We start from the raw sequence: 22,148 nt of genomic DNA, 5'->3' as shown, positions 1-22,148 counted from the left end.
ACAGAAATTCTTGCAATAAACACAGAAAAATGTTTTTCAGTTGAGAAAGAACACTTCAAACAGCAGTGAAGCCCATACATCAAATAACACAATTGTGGATAAATCCACTGAAATACTGGAGTATTTTACCTACCTCTATCAAAAAGCACAGAGGTAGATTATCATCATGCATATTATAGATGAGGCAGTTTTTCTTTTAATTGCATACATGCAAATGGCCATAATGTGAAGTTAACACATACAAAATAGAAAAATAGGCATTTAAAAAATATTTTAAGCTTGTCATAAGACTCCAAGGCAAGTCTCCTCAATCTAGTTTTAAAGTTAGCAATCTGGGATCAACAACCCTGTAAACATTTCAAACAGAGTTAAGATTCATTCTATATAGAAGCTGACAGATTTCTTACTGAGCAAAAAATTTGTAATTGGGAGTTTTGCTTGAAGTTTAACTAGGAAGTTTGAACATAATTTTTAGTATTGCATTCAAACAGGTGCAGACTAAGGTATCATCTAGGAAAGAAATCACACAACAGAATGAATACTTTGAAGCATATGCTTAGACACCAACTCAAGTACATACCACTCCACCGAGGGGGACCTAAGGAATAAATGTAACAAGTCATTGTACCCTGATTCTGTATCTCTTCAGTCACTGAACAATTTACTCACTGCTTTCCAACTGGTAAAATTTTGCCTTAGATACATTCTTAAGAAGAGCTCTAGGCAAATTTTTGAAAGTTTGATACTGGCAGTGTAATTTTAAACTGACTTGCTATCTTCCACTAGATAATGCATCAGCTGGGGTCACATTTAAAGGTGAGGCAGGCAGCAGAGTATTTGAAATTTTTTTTGCAGCAGAGGTAAAACTAGTTCAAAACTAGTTTTTTAAATTTCAAATTAGAAAAAACCCTAACTTTAAAAAATATAAAAATTGCAGGTCAGTAGCTGTTTCAAGTCTCTCTACAGAGTGCTGCCAGGGTAAACAGGCAGCATATGTACCTGCCAGCCATCTACTTACTACCACTAAAGCTGACAATAGCATTATGGCTTCCAATATTTTAATTTACTTATAAGATTGAGATTATAAATAAATATTTAATGTACACAGTCTGAAAAATCTGTATCAAACATACTGCATAGCTTTGCATTCAGACTAAGTGCCACTGGAAATTACTTAACTGGCATAAATGTCCTTACTCCTCAGGGACAAGTACTCTCATGGATCATGCCAGAACGCTTTTACATAGTGTATAGTGTGGAAACATGATCCAGTGCAACTGCAGTGACATGAATCCCAGAGATGAGAATCAAAAACTGCTCACCATCAACAGTTTCTACTTTAATTCTTAAGGTAAAAAATACCCTGTTAATTTTTATGTGGAAATAAAAAGAATCCCACCTTGTCTGCGCAGTTCATTTTTCACAGCCTCCACACCTCCTGTTTTTTCAATGAAATCGTATATGACCTTTGAAGTTTCTTTGTCTTTTAGCTGAGCCTCTGAAATCCCACACATATCAAACAGATTTTTCAGTTCTGGGTCTAAGTTGTTCACCTGCAAGTCAGATAGATTAGTTTTAAGTAGCTTGGAATGTGGAGATATTTTTAAAAATATCATTTGTATTAGGGGAAAAATATACCCACAAACCATATAGTTAAAAGGAACAGCAGGGTGACCTATCTGTCTCTGAATCAACTTTTCAAGTCAGAAAGTACTACTTTAGGAGGGGTAAGTACCCTGCATGAAAAACTGAAAGTTTTGAATCTTTTCCCCCCTCACTCCTCCTGCCTATTCCCTTCTACTCCAACATCTGTTTACATCACATCATAAAAAATCCCAATTTACAACTATGTAATTGTACAGTTAACTTTTTCTTAATGCAAATCTTTAATGCAAAAAGTCTCTAAAGTTTAAATCATTGTCTTCAGTAACTTATTAAATTACTTACATCAAAACCTGTGTTTGGATCCCAACCAACATGTCCAATGTGTCTAAAAAAGCAAAAAAGTCCATTTAATCAGCATAAAAAAGATCTTGTTAACTAAAATATGAGGACTCCAAGACAACCAGAGATGACTACCAGCTTCTAAGCAATTCTTATTTGTCAGTACCCCACCTGAGAATGGAATAGTAAAACCTCTTTACTTTCACTTTTTGTCTCATGTCCAGAAGACCAAGTAGATAATTTCTCTCCTTAGGTTACAATCTGTGGCCAAACATGAAGGCTTCATGCCACCCTGTGGTGCATACAGATCATGATGGAAGGACTGCACAGAAATCAAGAAGTTTAGACTTTACATAGCAACTGGACCTTGACCTACTGCCAAATTTTTCAGTGCCATGCAACTGGAAAACCTCCTCCTCCCTATCACCACTGGGTGTTCTCCTATCAGCCCTTTCCCACTCACATCTCTCAAACGTAAGTCAGGACTGTTTTCAGCTGCCATCTTCCTAAGCATCTAGTAACTATTTCATGTGGCTACTAAAATATTATTTTATGTGATGCTGTAACCAGCTAGAACACAGATGAGTTTTGTGCCCCTCCAAGTTACATCACGATACTGCCACTGGATATGGAAAAGAGGGCCATCATGTTACCAGGACTTCATGTTTTCTGATTCTTTTCACATACAGTGACTTTTAGAAGCAAGATACAGTTTTCAGGAAGTACAACTCAGAGTTATAAAAAATACCAGGTGAGCTGTTAGTAGCCAATGTAGTCCAGGCTTAGCTTGCTAAATTACAAAGACTGTTTGGCTGCTGTTAAACAGTGCCTTGCACAACAGACCTTCTATTCTTGCTTGGGTCTGTTTTTATCAACAGCACAAGTTTTCTTCATTAAAATACTGAAGTAAAATGATACATTTTGGTTTTGGTATAACTGTGACTAGTTAGCTAATTTTAAGAAGCAAGAAAAGTAAAAGACCTGGTTTAAAGTGACATTATGCCATTAAAAAGGAAACCAAAGTCCCCATTTTGCCAATTACTTAAATGCTTCTACCAAACTACCAGAATATGGGATGATTTGTTAATTACAGAATTTTGAATGCTAAACTACAGCTTGCTTCACATAAATTAGACATGCATTTCCCAACAGGGTCTCACAGCTGATCACAATGTATTAACCTGGCGTAGGTAAGCTGACATTAGTTTACCAATAATATAATCTTACCCACATATATAATATAATCTTACACACATCTATGCAACTTGGGATGCTATTTTAAGAGGCTGTGAGTGTACAAATCAGAATTTAGTGCACCTAATTGCCACTAAAGTTTTATATGCCATAGTTTTAGCATTATTTTTCATTTATTTTTCACCCTTTTAGAATTTAGACAAGATAAATTACTTGTACACACCGACTGTAACGCACTTTTTCAGATCTTTTCAGTGCAAATACACTTACCACATAACCCCATGTCTTATGCTACTTAGAAGAATGTATACAGTAATAAGTTACATTCATGCTGAGTACAGATTGTTGCTTTTTTTCTCAAAACATTGAAACTCTACATCTGTCTAATAGAAGGCATTTAAAAATTTTATCCACCAATTGCAATTTTGATCTGGCATAAACAGTGACCACGTTGGTCTTCACAAGTATCACAGCATATCACAGCACAAGCGATACAAGTTATCCAACTGGCTTATTTGCCCAACAACACCAAGTACCAGTTTCTGTATGTTTGTACAAAACCAGCAATTAAAGTATCTTACATAATAAGATGACACATAGCTACTGCACTCTACAGGAAACTTAAATAGACCTTAAGCCACAAAGACTTTCAACAGACTTCTTTTGTAACATTAAATTTACAATTTAATGTTACATTTAATGACACTGAAATGTATCTTTTGTTTGAATAGCATTAAATATTTTATCATCTTACTCTCAGCTTCTCTAGGTCACAATCTGATACATAAACAATGTCTCAAAATAATTTTTTATCTATGCTGCTGCACAACCCCTTCCACAAATTCCAAACAGAGGTTTTGACAGGGTAATGCAAATTTTGTCTGCATATGCTCAAGTCTGCATCAGTAGACATCATCACAATAGTGACCAGCTACTAAGCACTCTTCATTTTTGTTTTCCTTTTCCTTATTTTCCTGTATTTTTCCATTCAATAATGTGACTAATGTGTTAGTGTGACACACGTGCAGCACTTCACTGATACTCAGATCAGTAAGAAAAAGCCTGATGCCTGAATTTTCTACGCAGAGTCTGTTTAGGGAAGTGTTTTAGCCCACCTCTTATGTTCCACCCACTAGCCCATTCCACAGAGCACTGTCTCAAAACACTGCAGTAATGTTACTGTAACTAGTAATGTCAATATTATTTTAATGGAATTTTATTCTGGGAAAACACATCAGTGCAATGATGCATCACACCAGTTCAAAAGAATAAGACATTCTCTTGGCATGTAAGCATCACACTGGTTTTCTCATGCTTCACAGAAACGGATCTCTCCTGTAACTAACTCAAGCTCTTCAAATTCCTGTTGCTTCAGCAAATAAAGTACATTAATTTTAAAAGGCATAAGATTATTATGTCAATTAATGTTCATGAAAGCAACAGTTAATTGAGTAAAGTGATCAAAACCAAGTTTCATGAAAGTGAAGCTTAAAGTGATACACTCTAACTATTCCAAAAGATTAAAGATACGTAAGAAATGACAACAGGAAAAATTCCTGAAGGGTGTATGCTGTACTTTCATCACAAGATACAGGTCCCAGCCTACACATCAGAAAAAGTTTGTAAACAGAAAGCCAAAGATAAAATGATGGCAAGTAATTTCAGCAATTATGACAAGTCAGGACCCAAATATGTATTTCACATGACAATGCACAGCTAAATATGCACAGGTGTAAGAATCACAGTGTTGAAGAGTTGACCACTGAGGGTGAATGTGTGTGTGTCCACTGAGCTGACAACTTCAATAAGCCACCTCTATGCAGCAACAGCATTTTCTAAGCTGATTTTGGATAGCAAGTTACTTTTTGTTTACAGCTGCAGGAAAATCTTCATCTGTGCATAAGCTAGCATTTACTTCGTTCAGGTTACACAGATTTAAGAGCTGGCCACTTTCAAGCGTAACTGACACAAAAAAAAAAAAGTCAGAAAAGCAAAATGCCAACATCACCCCAGCCCACCATCTCAGACAAAAAAAAATCCCACCCATTCAAAACCAAACTCTAACTCGAGAACATACTTACTGGAAATTAGATGGAGTCCCAATATCTGCCTTCGTCAATCTTCTCTTTTTAGTTTTTCCTTTCTTTTTTTCTTTGGTATATGAAATATTGTTGACTTGTGGAGTATAAAATCTGTTAGTTGTAATTTCTGGGTTTTTGATATCAACAGTTGCCATTGGTAGATTTGGACCTGTGGAAGTCAAGTACAGGATTTTTACTGCTGTGTTTTACCAATGCCATGCTCAATCCACAAACTTTGGGAGTTGTTTTTGAGCTGTAGAATACCTGTACTCTAGGTGTAGCTCTACATGCCACATGCATCCAGAAGGGTTCTGAATGTCAGATGCATAAACTAAGATATTTGATGAAAAAAAAAAAAAAGTTGCTAGAGCAGAGCAACAGGAATACTTTCTGAACTACAACTTTTTTTGCCACATGCACAGAACACATGGAATGATGAGATACATTAAGTAAGATACAACATGGCTACATCCTAGATAGGATCAAAGATGTGACTTTCATAAACAGTTAAACCCAAAGAGCCAGCAGGCCATTACCTGGGTAGCACATTAAACTGATCTTTCAGGAGACAGAATCTTCATCTAATAAGCCCCAAGTGGGAATGCCCTCTGCCAGCACACACAGAACCTGAACATCACAACAGCTTCAGAAGGCTGCTCTGGACACACTACTGTCTTCAAATATAGGACAATATCTGTGGAACTATTCAGGATTTCTTGTCTTACTCTTTGACAGGTTTTCAAAACAGTAAAGTCCCAGATAAGAAACAGCTTTCAGAGAGAGTAAAAAGAGCAATAGAAATACAATTCATAATTTGTGTGTTTCATTTATGTTCTCAAACTTTGTTCTTAATTAAAATAATTCTGAATTATTATTCTAGTTATTTTAAATGCATCTGAACTATACTCCTGCCAATTTTACCATTTTAATATTACGTTACTTGTGTAATACCAGCAAATGAACATATCTAGCACATATTCCACTCAGGTTTTTGGCTTTGATAGAAGATAACTCTTAATCTTAAGCAAGTGATAGAAGTACTAAAATACTAAGGGCCACTTTATGCATTTATCATATATATACATATGTATACATACATATACACACAGGTGTATTTTTAAAGAAACCGACAAAAACGGTAAGTAATTTCAGTTTTGGAAGAATGCGATTAAGCAGGTCATTTAAAAATAGTTTGGCAAGAAACAGTTTGAAAACATTCCCTACCTCCCTGTGGAGTTAGGACCCAGTGGTTAGCAAATCAACTAAAGTCAGACACAGTCTTACTGGGCAGATGATAAAAAAATGTTTCATTAGACTTTGATAAACCTGAACCTTGTTTTGACACTATCTTTTCATAGGTTTATTCAGAAAGAACCAACAAGCTTTATGTTCACAGTCCAATATAAAAAACCAGAAAGGACAAGTAGACAACACAACAGATAACACAGCTGACACCTGCTACACATCTCAGTGGGAAGCACCTAGTACTGGCTACGGCAAGAAACAAGAACAGAAACATGACTCTGGGCTAGACAAAACTCATCTAAAACATCATAAAAATTTCAACACTCCTGTAGGAATCTTAAAGAACAAGATTAAAACTGCATTGAAACTGCATGAAAAAAAAATTCTAAAATGTTTCCTGCTAAGCTGAAATGCTTTTATCTAGAAATGTTTTGATCTAGACAACTGCCCTTTGAGAATACCAAAACATAAACTGACAACAGAAGTCTACACAAAACAATTTATACTGTTAGTGTTTCATTTAAAATTATTAGAATTGAATTGACTAATCATCAAGTATTATCAACTCTAAACTTAATAATAAAGTTCAGTAAAATCTTCAGAATTAATTGACAATTAAAGTCTTAATTTCCTTGGTACAGAACAAAAACCACTAGGAGTTAACCTTGACTTTAATCACCTATTACATTTTCTGTTACATTCTGCCCATTTTCACCTATTATATTGGTATTTACAGTTTCAATAGCTGTACTGACATTCAAAGAAGAAACAGGTACCTTTATAATGCTAATAAGTTGGTGATACTCTTCTCTCAATTTCTAATAGTCTTTGAAATGCATTTTTTTGTATATAAAATCCTGAACTAACCAAACATGGTCAGCTGTACGTAAAGCAGCAGCAATTTGCAAACAGAAATTTTATTCAGCTGAGCTAAAATCAAGGACTGATAGCCTGATTCCTTAACAATAATATTCATACACGAGGTCACTGAAAATTTAAAGATGAAAATTTTTCTTACCGTCTGGTTTAGACCTTAGCTGTCCACGAGGGATAAAAGAATCTTGGAAAGAATTGTACTCCTCTAGAACTGCCATATTTATATCCAGTAAAATTTTTCCCATCATTAAACATGCACCTTCCCCAGCAGGTGTAGACAGCTCAATAAACGAAGATGAGAGAGGCATATAGAGCTCATCATTAGGAAGTACCTGACAGTACAGTGGCTTTAAGCATCCACTGTTATCAATATCTGTGACATCTTCAGAAGGGGCTCCAGAAAATGTTGTACAGAACATTTTGAAATGTTAACTCTAGTCTGTATTTTATTTAGAGCCTCTCTAGGTATCTGTCCCAGACTACAGACAGCCCTACAAGAAATGCAAACTGTTCTAGTTAACAGCTGAAACAAAATTCTGCCACATGGTTCTTCAAGATTCCCTTAAAACCAAATACTCTGACAAATCCTCATTTCATCCAGCACTTCACTATGAGGTCAGTTCAACCACAGTAATTCTTCTTTATTTGCATAAAGAGACCTAGCTATTACAAATGAGTAGAACACAAATCCCAGGAAATTACAGACTAAAACATTTTACATAACTGTTAATGCCAATTTGAGTTTAATCCTGCAATCCTAAAAAAACCCTAAAAAACAAAAAAACAACAACAAAAAAAAATCTTAAATCCCTACCATTGAAAACGTCATACAAAACACCAAGTGCTTTTTCCATGCAGCTTCAATGTATGCAGAAAATAACAAACCCCAGTAAAACCTAATTCCTCACAGTATTTCAGCTATGGGTCATGTGAGTAAAGAAATGTGACTGTTCTTGTTTTTCAGTTTTAGAGCAATTAATGCATTAAGACCCAGCACAAAAAAAAAAAAAGAAAAAAAAAAAAAAAAGAGGTGCTTTAGCTTTTCTCCCCAACAGAATTTCTGAAAAGAAACTGCATATAGAGAGTAAAATAAAATCTAGCTTTTATTACAACAGGTGCATTTTTTTCTTTTTTCTTCTGGTTACATGCTGTTATGTATCTGCTCTAGTCTTAATTCCAAATACTGAAATGTGAAGTCTGTGTGTAGGGTGTAACAAACTGAAGCTATAACCCATGCCCTGACCACATCTTATCTGTGACTACTGAGGACACAGCCACACAGCTTTTCATCAGCAGAGAAACCAGGCATTAAAGAATTTGATAAAATCAGAAAAGGAAAAGGTTTTGACAAGTTTTGAAAGACTATGTGGATGTCCCAGGGAGACAGTTTATTAAAAACAGATGCTGAAACCTTTTAAGTGATTAGAAATCTGAAACACTGAGTATAAACTCTGCCTTCCACAGAACACTCAGGATAAATTCAGCACAGGGACAATGACTCTAAGTTTAGCATGAGAGAATTTTTCTCAGAAAAATATTATTCCCAAGGTCTTCTAGCATGAGTTATGGAGAGCATTTTAAGAACAAAAGTTTTTCCAGCCTTAGTTTTCTTAAATCTTACTCTGTTCAAGGATAGAAAACTAGACCAATAAATTGTTTGTGTTATAACAGAGACAAAAGCTAAATCCTTTGTGGGAGGTGTTACTACATGATCACCACTACTGATGTAATTCTCATCTGCTCTGCAGACATTGCTATCAGGGATGTGCTGTTTAGGTGAACAGAGCAGTCAAAACCTTCTGAAAGCTCAGAAAGCTTCACATATGGTATTACTATAAGTGTTCCAAAACTTAACAGCTCAGTCAAAGTTTAATCTATACTAAAAATGACTGACCTAAATTGATGATTGCCTGACATTCCTCAAGACTTAAGCATTTATGAAAAAAAAAAGCAATTTTTTGAGGAGGACTTCATATGAGGGAAGTTTTATCTGTGTATATAAAAGGAATCATTAGTTATCATAATTCAGGATTAGTTATGAATTACCTATTTTGGTGATCAACAGAGAAATGCCTGAATGACTTGGTTAGGACAAATTTTTAGGCTATGACCTCAAGTCATAAGCAGATTTCAAAAGACCAGTTGACTCTACCCTTGCTCAAGCAGGACACTCACAGATACATGCTATGACCTATGATCTAGATCACTGACAGAAAACACAGACAGGTGAAATCACTTTTTAACTTCAGTGTGAATTCAGGAATGAAAACCACCAAACTTGATATTCATTGATGTGCCTTTTTCACGATTTTAGAACGGACGGTAAAAAAGTTCTGTATCAAACTGATATCAAACTGATACACAGTTTGATTCCTTCCATCAATTTAATAAGAGGATCTCCTGAGGAACCTGTATCTTCATGCTAGTGAGACATGATCCTGAGAGGCAAGGAGATTCAAATAATTCTTGATGAACATATGACATAAACCCGAAAGACCGTGTTACATATTTAGCCAGATACACTGAAATTGAAATATTATATTCTATTAAATCCATCATTATTATGCCTGCCATTAAGACAAATGGACAAACTTTGTGCAGTGATCCTATACATGCATATTCTGAAGATCAAGCAGCAAATGCAAGGTACAAAGTTTTCGTCTCAGTTTAAGCCGAAGGGCCCTCTCTCCCACTTGCAACAAAATATGTTCCTCCAGAAACATTCTTTACAAATGCCAGCTAAGCCACAAAGTTTTCAAGCCACAACTAAACAAATACCAAAGAACAGAAACAAAAAGAATACTGTAACCTCCAGTTTACTGCTTTGTCACTACACGACTGTCCTAAACAAATCTGAAACAAAGCTGTACATAAACAGTAAATGAAAGCAGAAGGAAAAAATAAAATGCAGTGATTCATAAAAAAGGCTTACCATTTGGAGGGTCTCGTCTTTTCTCTGTTGAAAAAGAAAAAAAAACTTTTAATCACAGGTATCGCAGGAAAAATTAATTCTAAATTTTAGTCTCTAGTGAAGCTTTCTTGCAATGACCTTGACCTCAAACTTAAGAATGTATTAATATCCTTAGAGTCCACTAGTGCAGTTGAAAAGAAGTATTACAGAATAAAAAAATGCCAATCTTAGATAATAGACACTGATTTCAAGTGTACAAACTGAGCAGGAGCACAAGGTAATAGTTACTGACTTGGTTTTGGGCATTTCAACTATGAAGTAGAGTGAAATATTCAAAAAGTGTCTGTTTTAAATACAACCTATCAAAGTAAGATTTTTGAAGCATTATACTTTCTGATGTCTACTGAATGAAACTGTTCTTTCATTTTAATCTGAAATGTAATTAGCACTTTTATAGAGTACTGTTTCCTCACAGAACCTAAACTTTAATTAATTTTTGCTTTATGCATAAAAACCAGAACACAGAGGGGCAAACGCTTTACCTATGATATTCAAGGTAACTGAACAAAATGGAAAGAACTAGAATCTCCTTGATATTATGATATTCTATGCACAGCACCACAGTGTTTCACAGGCTGTGAAGAATCTGGCTAAATGATTTAAAATGTAATATTCAATATTCTCAGCTTATAAATTCCCCTTTAAAGTTCCTCAGTTACTATTAATTCCTATCCACCCCCAGTATACATTTACACTATTTGTGTATCTATACACACACTCTAAAGACCTTTGGATTCAGCAGCAGCCATAAAGGCAAATAGTTTATCATCTCACTACCACAAAAGCCACAGCTCTGTAAGGATCTGTATGTGTAGTTTAATAACAGGGGCTCCCAAGAGTTGTATAATCAGAATTTCTAACAGGCACTTCACTTTCCAGCAAGCCCCAAAAACTGTTAACTTGTTACATTTTTCCAGACTCACAAACATAAGAAGGGATAGAGTACCTCCACAGACAGTGCTGACCTTGTCCTAGGAATACTTAAAACCAAAAAAATACAATCTTAAGTATGCAAGTCAGCCTCATGCCAGTCTGCTAATCTTTAGGTAGGAATAAAGGGATCTGTCAAGATTATAAAACCTTCATGGGAAGTGACCAAAACCTGTTGAGGATCAACTTTTGATGAACAAGCTTTCCAAAGACAGTTGATTTTTAGGTCACAGCAGGTTAGTTTCAGGGATAGAGAACCTCTGCAAGGGTGCCTCAGGATAAGGCAGAGGGTCTGAGGTGAGAAAAAGATAAAAGGCTTTTTGGCTAAGTGCTGTGCTCTCTCTTCCTACAAGATTCAGTTTGAGAAACTACATCTGGTACTGTGCCCCAGAAATAAATTTAAAAAATCAACCCCAAATTCAACCTTTGGACCATAATCTAGTTCTAGTCAGCAACACAGAGATGGCAAAGGAGACTCCAGGACTGGTTGCAAGTCATCTGTCATAGGATGGGAAGATGGCAAAAGCAAGAGGCATTCATAGGAAGTGTTAGGTGGCCTTGAGTCAAGCATGGGAATCCTTTACAATTTTCATTATAACAAATAGCTCTAGAGAAAAAATAGTGGGAAACAGAACAAAATATATATACACTTCCTGTAATTTTTACTGGCTAGATTAATTTGTGGCCCAATGAGACTAGTTCTGTTTTTCTGTGGTTACCACTGTTGACAAGAAAGTATGAACTTTTGTTCCTGAAGTGCAGATGACTTGACGAGAGTGGCAGATTTTCCAGTTTTTGAAGATGAACATGCCTACTGATCTAAAACAGATGAATATCAGCAGCTGCCTATGTACAGAAAACACAGCTCCCTTCAATGAGCATTCCTGGAAATGAGAATAATCTCTGCCAAGACTTGAATCCAATGCATGCTGAGCAGGTTAGAAATGTCCTTGTCACCCAGGCAACAAAAATAGAAGCTGTGACCAAAGATGAGAGAAAAAAACCAGAGCAAATCCCTCTCCAAATGAAGTATCTACCTTGAAACTTATTTAGTCCATTATGAAGGTACTCAGGAGCTAAAAGCTTGTGAAAGAAAGAAGCAGTTTCATGAAAGGTTAACAGAGCTCCCATCCATGAGCTACAAGCAGTACACAAAAATTAGTCAAGAAGCCTCCTGTTTCAGAAAGAACTACTTGCAGTTAAGAACAAAAGTCTGTTTCCCTTTCAAGGATGAGTGCTCAGCATAGGGAGAAGGCACTTGTGTCTGCTACACAAACATTTTTGAGGCAAGATAATAAAAACTAATGATATCTATGTGCACTACCTGAACTGAGCATGTACTACAGTGACAAGCCCTGAGAAAACACACAATGTGTTCACCCTGTTTACTGGGGAACCTATCTGGGATTGGTTTAAGAAGTAAATGGAGAGATTATTTAAGTAAATCTACAGACAAATTAATGTATTATAGCAGTTTTTTTCTAACCTAAGGTTAAGAATCTAATTGACTAAAGAAAAAAACAAACAAACAACTCAAAACTGAAAACACAGAACCTCCAAAGCCTCAAAATCAAAAGGCCAACCCAAACCAGAGTTTATCTAGATTAAGCCCTGCACTATTACAAAGATTAGGACAACAGATCAAGAATTTTCTCTCTACCTTTGTTCCTCATTCTGTTCTCTACTTGATATTTACAAGCTTTTATACATTTTCTGCTTGGAGCCAAACTTTCACCTCTCTGGAACTCCAGATGCACTTACTCAGGGGTTGTCTGTATACTGGAGTGCATCCCATGCTGAGTGAGGAAGAGCAGAACACTGTTGTGTCTCCTCTTAGCTGTCAGACAGTGTTTTATATACTATCCTCAGCACCAAGTCATAGCTTTGTGAGCCAGAACTGCTGTTACTGCTACCTTTCAACAACCTAAGTTTTCCATAAAACTCTTGGAGAAGTCTCCTAGCAAGCCCTGAATGGCATAACAGGCAGATAAATGATCACATGGGATACTTAGCTGAGTTGAAAGCATCTCAAGTGGCACTGCTATGAAATGAAACACAGTTTGGAAAGTATTAACGTAAAAATCCCATTAAAACAGAAAAGCATCAAAATTATTAGACTGTTACCTCAGTAAGAAATTAAGATGTATTAATATTATAAATTACATACAACTCTGGTACCATATAAATCTATATATAAAATAATATATATTTTATATAAGCATTTATAAAAAACCGAAAGCATAAACACCAACAGCAAATCAGCTCTGATTTGAACAGTGTAAAGCCTGTTATTTTAGAAGCGCAATTAGTCACAAGGACAAATACAGAACTCCATCTGGTGGCTTGACTAAGGAATCTCGTAACTGTTTTAAATTCTTGGTTTGCAGCTCTTAACAAGGAAAAATCTGAATGTTATGTTTTGAGGGTTATTATTTTTTTTCCATTAAATTTTCTTTTTTAAATGAAAGCTATCTTAAAGTTGCAAGTGTTTGGGGAGGCGGAAGTGTTAAAACAATATACGAAGTAACGTGACCTTTACCATACAAACCAAGATATTAGTTCAGAGAGTAAACAAGAAAAACTTAATGTGGTCCTGTGAAAAAAAAAATCACTATGTGGAAGAAAAACTGCAAACAGAAAGTTTGAGTGAACCATTATTTTCCAAGTTTGCTATGGCCAATAATACAAACATACTTCTTCCCACATCATGTCTGTGCATTGTAGCACTGTGTTTCAGACATGTAATAGAGTAAAACTTCAGGAACAGTAGATGCGAAATTACTTTTGCAACGTGAGTATGAGAAATTTCATAACTGCCACTTCTTAATGATCCCACTTCTCATGAAACTTTATGAACTTATTCTGAGCTGAGGGAATCTTAAAAAAGTCATTTACGCTCAAGGATCAAGTGTTCTGCTCCTGAGTCACCATGCTTTGGTGAAATCCAAGTGAATACATTCAGGTAATGCACATTTGCAAGAGTACTTGCAAGGGCAGGTCTCCAGGATGAAGGCTTGCTCCTTTTTAAGTAGTCTCACTGCATTACTAGTATGATTCCAGAATGGATTACAAAAATGCATCCTGTAGCTTGCACACAAGTCCACACTACATCTTACAGCAAGCCTGATCATATCAGCTTGTTCCAAGCCTGTATTTTGTATCACTACCCTTCATGGACATATGGCTGTCAAGACAGGAAAGTTGTTTATGGGTTCCCTGGAAAATGACCAAGACCAGATCTGTAGGAAGTCTGAGCTGCCTTTAAAGCATTAACCACGTTTCCAAGGCATCTTGCAGCTGGCAAAAAGCATGCTGTGCTTCACTGACTGTCCTGTGCTGCTAAGGACAGTATAGGCACATTATGTCTTCTGTTCTTGTCCTGAGCCAAGATCACTAGTTCTGAATAAAAGATACTTCCCTACTAACTGTTGGATCAATGCCAAAAATTCATGAACTACTGAACATACCAGATGGTAAATTTTTTGTTACAACCCATTTGGGCTGAATTTAACCGACCAGTTATAAACAGCCCAGGGCTAAAAGAGGGTTTATTCAAATATGAAAACAACTTAGAAAAAGATTACTAGTTTTCCCAATGTCAGCTTACAATTTTTGTTTCCCCCAGTCTGTATTTTCAAATCACAACCTTGGGATCTCAGCTTACACACAGTCTTACAGAACAGAACATCAAGGTGGGTTGTTTCAGGAAAGTTCCACAATAGAGAAAGAAACACAGTTTAACAGCATAATTACTTCAAAATATAAATATGGCAGTAGTGCCTCCAGAAGCTTTCAGACAGACACAGCAGTGTCTTCCTGCCTCCCCCCCCAAAACAACATAAACAAGCCTGAAGTTAAGATTAATTTGAATATTTACCAGATTTTCTCTGCCGTCGTCCAAGTAAATCTGTTACTGTTTTGCGGAATAGTTTAGCTTCTTCTTCATTAGCAAAATTAAGACCAACTTGACATGTCTGAAAAACATTAATATTTCCCCCCCCATGACTAAGATAATGTTTTAAAGGCTTTCTTAAATACTGTCTTATGCCCTTCTAAAGATATAAAAAGAAAAAAATCACTGCAAATTTGGAACCAAGTCTTAGTGACATGTATCTTAGGAATGTCTGTTTACTAATCAAGTTTCTAAAGATCATGGCTAACAGATATGAGCAAAATCTTGTAGCTTCAAATCAAAGAGGGGAAAGGAAAGAAAAATTTGTGTTTTAATTTATGACATGATATATCATAAATATTATCTCCAAGTCAGAAATTAGTTTTATTAAAGAAAGTTGAAAATTAAGAACCATGCTTTATACTCCTGTACTATATGTTAAATTTTCTTGTTGAGATATCACAAAAATTCCTTTAATAAATAAGCTTTTACAAACAATTCATAGAATTAATTAATAACCTCAGTTACATTAAAAGAAGATACTGTTCAAACCAAAGGCATTTTAAAACAGGTATTCAAAGACATTGAGACTCACATCTCCAGCAAAGGTATGAAAATATCCTCTAGGACTATTATATACAAAGTTATTGTACAGCTCCTGCTCCCACAATAATTTCCCATCCTGAAAAGAAGAAAACAAACAAAAAAAGAAATGAAGAGATGATGAAAACAAGCAAAAAAAAGAGATGAAATTACAGAGTTTAACTTATTTTACAATAGAACCTATTAAGAATTGGACACAGCATAGTGTTTAACATCTGCCTTGCTATTAACCCAATGGATAAGCTGTATCAAAACCAAAGTACACCAGAGCTGTGAAAGTCTATTCCATTGGGTCACTGTATTTGGTTCAAATTCCTGGATGTCTCCGAAAACTTCTTTCAAGTTCTACAACCCTGCAGCACTGATACTGAGAGCAGTAATAGTGACCAGTCACAGGAATATAGCAATAAAACAGCAACAGCAATAAAGGAGGCTTCCAACCTCCTTATCTCAGGCTTAACTTGAAAACAGTTAACTTAGAGAGAACAAAAATCTCATCTTTTTAAGAAGTCTCATTTATTTAAATGACACTATAGTTCATCACCCAAGGAAGAGATTTCTGACAGAGTCTTGATAATCAAGTGACCAAATCACAAAGTCAAATGCAAGGGCCACCTGGCAAACCTGAACAAATCTGAGAGACTCCAAGCACTGAATGCTGACAGATAAGGAGCTGTTTCCTGGCTGCAGAGATAATGGGAAGCTTTCCAAAGTCTCAGCACATTCAGTAGGGCTTAGGTTTCTCAGCATCATTTTTGTTATGAAAACACATCTTGGACACTTTGTCTCTCAGTTCCCACTCCCGAGTGGAATATTATAATAGGACAAAGATCTTCAGTGTGAGTATTTTTTGTGGAGGGGGGAATGAAAGAAAAAGCCACCCACCCCACCTGAAAGTCAGAACACACAACTTGTTTATCCTACAGTTTTCACATGCAGCACCACAACGATCAAAAAGATTGTTTCCACCCACACATAAGACAGCATCTATTTTCTTAAACCATCCAAAGTAGTGACACCTGCTAGAATTTAGACAGCTATCCTTATCAGTGACACTGTACTAATTTCCACTAATGTGACTAATCAGATCTGTAGAGAACAACTTCTGAGAGCCATAAAAAAAAAAAAAAATATTTCATCCATTAAAGAGGACATATATGAAATTGTTTTGAGTACCTGAAGAAGTGCAATAGCCTATTGATAACATCTGCATTGCTTAAAGCACAACCACTTACTTGAGAATGTCTATGAATGCATACCCAACAACCTATACTCATTGAATTCAAAATGGAGAATTAATACAACCAAATTTAAAGGCTCTGAAAAAGAAAAAAGATGCTTACCTTTATGTCAAATATTCTGATAAAATACGACCTCTGCGGATTGTCCTTTACAAGGCAAGCTACACCACAACACTTCTTTGACCACATGGCATTGCGATCTGCTGCGTATATCTGAACAACTGCTGAAGACATCGTCTGAAAAGAAAAGGTAGCTATTACTTTTAAGGAAAAAAATAATAAATCCTATAATTGATCCTTTCTCAAAGCATCTCTTGGTTTTGTCCCTTGTTCTAGGCAGCAATTTTGCTGATTTCCCAGGTAGATAACACCGTAAGGTTTAAATGACCCCAAATCAGTCCTATGCTTTAGATTTTCACTCACCTTACGGACACAAATTAACTTTTCATCCTTTTTCATGAAAATAAGGTTTTAGCAAAGAGATTTTGCCTGTAAGAAGTAGACCAGTAACTATAACAGTCTATAACACAGAGTAGCCCTACTGTGCAAGGAAATGTCTGTTTAGTACTTCAAACTCAATACAAACACAATACTCAAGATGAAACTGTAAATTGCACAGTGCCTGGACATACTCCTGGGTACTGGAATGCAATTGGAATACATTGCTTAATTGTTTAAGTGATCTCTGGCACAATTTTAACCTATGCCAACTAGAGAACTCCGAAAATTTCTGGGCATGGTTTGAGAATTCACATGAACTAGGCTCATTCCCAGCTGGCAATCAGAAATTGTCCTGTTTTCAAACTGAGAAATTTTAGTGAGATGAAGATTATTCCAAACCAGATTGCTTCAGTAGCTAGAACATTCCTGAGCATATTTTCTAGTATGTATGTGTCTTTTACCTTAAGAGTCCCATAAGGAAAGGAAAATGGAAGCCCTTGAAGAATGTTTGTTTAGAAGCAAAGTCATAAGGACACAAAGCTTAAATGATCTGTAATGGGCCAGACCAGAGGCTATCTAGCCTAGGTTCTACATTCCAGCAGCACCAGATGCCAAAAGGAGGTAAGAATACAAGAATATACCATTACAACTATGCAAGCATATCCCCACGAAATGCCAGGTTGGAGCTCAAAGCTTCCCAGGACAGCAGCACATACTGTGTTTTTCCTTTGTAAATTTGTCTATTCACTCTTCAGACCCATGTGAAATTCTGAGCATGATAAGACAGGATTGTGTTTCAGAGTTTTCTTATGCACTGAGCAAATAATTAGCTCCTTTTATCTAGACTTTTGCCACCTGCTAGTTTCAGCTGATTATCCCTTGTTATTATTACACTAAGAGATAGTATTGATGGCTTCACAGTTATTCCTTTATGCTGCACATGCTTTTATAGATATTTGCCACACTTTTTTTGCCTCTATGCTCTCTTTAGGAAGTTTAGGAAGCAACACTAGTTTTGTGTCGTGCTTGTACCAAGAAAAAAAAAAAAAAATCACACTCCACATCACCCTTGTCACTCTTACATGGATATTAACTAGTCCTACTATGTCCTCCTTTGAGTGGGGATGAGACTTATGCTATATGAATACAGTTTGTTAGCCCTTTGAACATAGGGTCACAATAATAGCTTCCTGCTTTGTTCTCTACTTATTTCATTATCAGTCAAAAAGCTGCATTTCCTTTATCACTATGAAATATTAAGCAGATGTTTTCTTCGATCTGTTATAATTCCAAGACCTTTCTGGATGATTTATACCTGATCTGAGTAATGGACTCCCTGATAGATTTTCCCTACCTGCTCAACAAGGATTACTTTGCCTTCATCAACACTGACTACTTGCCAAAACAGTAGACATCTAGAATGCAGGCATGTCTTCTTGCATTATAAAATTATCTACTAAATATCACTGTGACCATGGTCATACTTTTTAAATGGCTTAAAACCCCCTAAAATAGCCTAAGTTTCACTAGTTTTTTTTTAAATCAAAAAACCTTCAGTTTTGTTCAAATAGAGTCAACATAATATAGTCAGACTGACAGCTACACCTTAGGGAAGTTACATAAACTTTGCCCAAGCACTGTGATGCTAACTTTCACAAGTCAAGATATAATTCTGTTTCTCTTTGCAGCACCTCGTCAGAAGTTGCCAGACTGACTACTAGTCTTGCTGGTAACCTACAGAAGAAGTTAAAGCATGATTGTTTGATGAAGAGTGCTTTGTATTTGCTTCCTCAAATGCTCTACAACTATGTGTGGAGTAAAACTTCTCTCCCTATAATCTACAGAGTAATATGAGTAATTGAATCGTAACTGCACTTGTCAAATGAGTAAAAAAGGGACCTAAGAATTAGCTATACTACCATAACAAAACAGTTATATCTGCAACTCTGTGCCATCCAAGAGATGCCATTTTCCCCTCTATGTTGCAAACAGGCAATGACCTAATTTAGGGCACAGCCAGGCAGATTTTGTTCAAAATCTCTGCTTCTCTAACAATCTAGTTCCCCTCATTTCTCCAATATTGTCTAATTGTTAAATTGGTAACCTTGTAGACACAAGACCACACACAGGAACAAAATGGGCCATTCTACAGTTCACATTTAACCACAGCAACTATCTCACCACCCCTGCAAGAAACCTTCTTAACACTCCAAGAAAAGTGTTGGAGTTAGCTCCACTAACCTCTACCTCTAACAGGACTTCTCACATAAATGAGTGGTCTTGGCAGGAATTATACAACTTAAATTCAAGGCACAGGAGACAGTGACCTGTGTCAAGACACAGCTCCCTATGCATTGCTCATTATCATATCTAACTGCAAAAGAACCAACTGGATTATCTGGGTAAACCAGTAACTGTCGTAACTCAATAGCTGCTTATAAAACCTCGAACCAATACCTACCTCATGAGTACGAAGAAGAATGTTACACAGAGTGTGTCCTCATTCTGCATAATCATAATATATTTAATGTATACTTGGTTACCCTATGACTAGAGTTTGATTTACAAGTTAGGAAACAATTTCACTGAATCTAAAACAGGTTTGTTTTGAGGTCTACCAAGTTTACAGTTCTCATAAGTTTTGTACAAATTCCTAGTGTTGACAAGCTGTAATGAAGATTTGCATGTTATAATATAAAGTTACAAATTCTGCTGTTGTACCACTCAGTTTTTTTTGTTAAAAGGGCAATACAGGAAAAAAAACACAAAGTGTATTTTCAGGGACAGAGGGAGTAGGACAATAAAATCCAGCTCCTTTTACTTCATCCCCTATTCATTTTCATTATGTGGAGCAGTGGTGCTGTTCAGCTTCTGGAACAAAGATGGTAAAAGTAATCATCCACACCATTTGGAAATTTACAGACTCACAGTGAAATTTAAAACCTGAGAAAATAAAATTCATCTACCACTATTCAGTTTGAATCCTAGCCACATATATTCAATTTTTAAAGTTAAAATTTAATTGCATAATTGCAGCATCAGAGAACATTTACACAAATATCATAATTTTAGTACTCTACAGTATTTACTGAGTATTCACTGCCTATTTTGAAGCCAAGTAATATACTCAGCTCAGTTTCTCACAGCATTCTTGAAGAGAATCTTGCATTTGAAAGTATGGGTTCTTTTATATGTAAACATTTCTTCAGAGTAGGCCAGACCACAGATTCATTATAATGATTGTATTTTTTTATGGCATGTAGTAGGTTACTTTGTTACTACTGTATTTTAGTAGTAGGAGGAGGATTTTGAAGCTGTCACTACTTTTTTTAAAGCATTTTGGTGAGGACCTTGTCCTTTTTACATAGCTGTATATTTAGAAAAGGTGCATAGAGGAAAGAAATAAGGTAGTTCACCAAAAACTGATGGCCATGGCGGTGAAAAACAATCCTGCTCAGTTCCCTTTACTTTTTCCACAGTCAACCTCCACCTGGAGGACATACCATTGATTCCAAGAACCTGTCACACACCCTTCAAGCTGATGAGCCATGAAGCAGTAAGTCTGTGCCGTCAACAGTGCCCTAGCTGTCTCACTGGAAGAGCTGGTCCTACCCTTTGACCCATACCACAGGATATGTGGTATCAACAAAGGGCTCACGAAAACACCTTCTGCCTGCAAAACTTAGCCACAACCACTCATCACACATTTGCAGAATGTGATCACAGCAGCCACTGACAGTTTCTGACTGGGCAGTAGATAGCTGTGTACTTTGATTGGCTTCTGGTGTGAACATTTGCTACAGTGGCCTGTCAAGTTAATGACTAGCTGTAACTCAAGTGTTTCTCAAAAAACAGTGAAGCAAGCCAACACAGACGGTGGCACATCTCATTAGAAGAAAGAATCATTACAATGCATGGCTTATGGCTGACAGACATTAAAACATAGCAGGCTGAAAGTCACAACAAAGAGTGGCAAGCAAGATTAAAACTGCAAGATATTCAGCCACCTCAGTATACACCAGAACAGAAAGCAAGACCCATTGGGATGGTTTTTTGCAGTGCTTACATACAGTTGACAACAGGCTGTGGTGCAAAGATCAAAGACTCATAAAACAACTTCGGTTGGATGTGACCTCCGTAAGTCTTCCAGGCCAAGCTCCTGCTCCAAAATGGGTAATGAAAAGCCTAGAGTTCATTTGTTCATTTTGCAGTCCAGTTAAGTTTAAGGGCTAGAAAATCACCTATGTGCTTAATCACTCCCACCTGGGTGCTTGTACAAACCTATCTAGGTTTCATGAATTTCTCTAATGGCTCAGTATCGTTGTGTCACATGTTGACAATACCACTGAAGACACACTAGCATTAACTCTCAACCTTTTCCCAATTCTAAGAGTGATGTTTTTTCTCCCATAAAGGTGCAAAACCCTGCATACACACATAAGCTGATCACAGATGATAGGGCTTGCTTTTCTGAAATTACCATTCCCAGCCCCTGAAAGTGTCTTACAGATAAAACCAGGAAAAAAAGATTAAAAAAAAGAAGACTGTCCTGTAATGCCAGAATGCAAGTAGTAGCAGTTGCTTCCAAGCAGAGTAACCTCTTGAAAACACCCATGTTTATACAATGGCTATAGCTTCTTCACTAAGTCAGTCTGAGGACTTCCAGCTCAATTAGCTAGTTTTACATTTCTGGGGGAAAAAGCAAGCTATGATGAATAGTTGTGTGCAAT

The 22,148-nt window shown here is 36.3% G+C and overlaps 1 protein-coding gene across 6 annotated transcripts in view; it reads right to left on the bottom strand.

The window, feature by feature from the left end:
• WASL (WASP like actin nucleation promoting factor) overlaps positions 1 to 22,148 on the bottom strand; it is a 56,660-nt gene that overhangs the window by 13,303 nt on the left and 21,209 nt on the right. For 3 of the 6 annotated variants that reach the window (XM_086886969.1, XM_086886968.1, XM_086886972.1), the window contains exons 2-9: positions 17,080 to 17,214; positions 15,729 to 15,815; positions 15,119 to 15,215; positions 10,273 to 10,296; positions 5,220 to 5,388; positions 1,948 to 1,990; positions 1,400 to 1,553; positions 581 to 598 (exon numbers count right to left, since the gene is read on the bottom strand). In XM_086886969.1, coding sequence (XP_086743095.1) covers positions 581 to 598; positions 1,400 to 1,553; positions 1,948 to 1,990; positions 5,220 to 5,388; positions 10,273 to 10,296; positions 15,119 to 15,215; positions 15,729 to 15,815; positions 17,080 to 17,214 — 727 coding nt within the window. The remainder of the gene's footprint in view (positions 1 to 580; positions 599 to 1,399; positions 1,554 to 1,947; positions 1,991 to 5,219; positions 5,389 to 10,272; positions 10,297 to 15,118; positions 15,216 to 15,728; positions 15,816 to 17,079; positions 17,215 to 22,148) is intronic. The other 3 variants (XM_086886971.1, XM_086886970.1, XM_086886973.1) reach the window with 1 other exon arrangement.

Source organism: Cyanistes caeruleus, chromosome 4 (genome assembly GCF_971803275.1).
Source record: "Cyanistes caeruleus chromosome 4, bCyaCae1.hap1.1, whole genome shotgun sequence".
In the NCBI taxonomy this organism is placed as follows: Eukaryota; Metazoa; Chordata; class Aves; order Passeriformes; family Paridae; genus Cyanistes; species Cyanistes caeruleus.
This window is presented reverse-complemented; position numbering and strand designations above follow the sequence as displayed.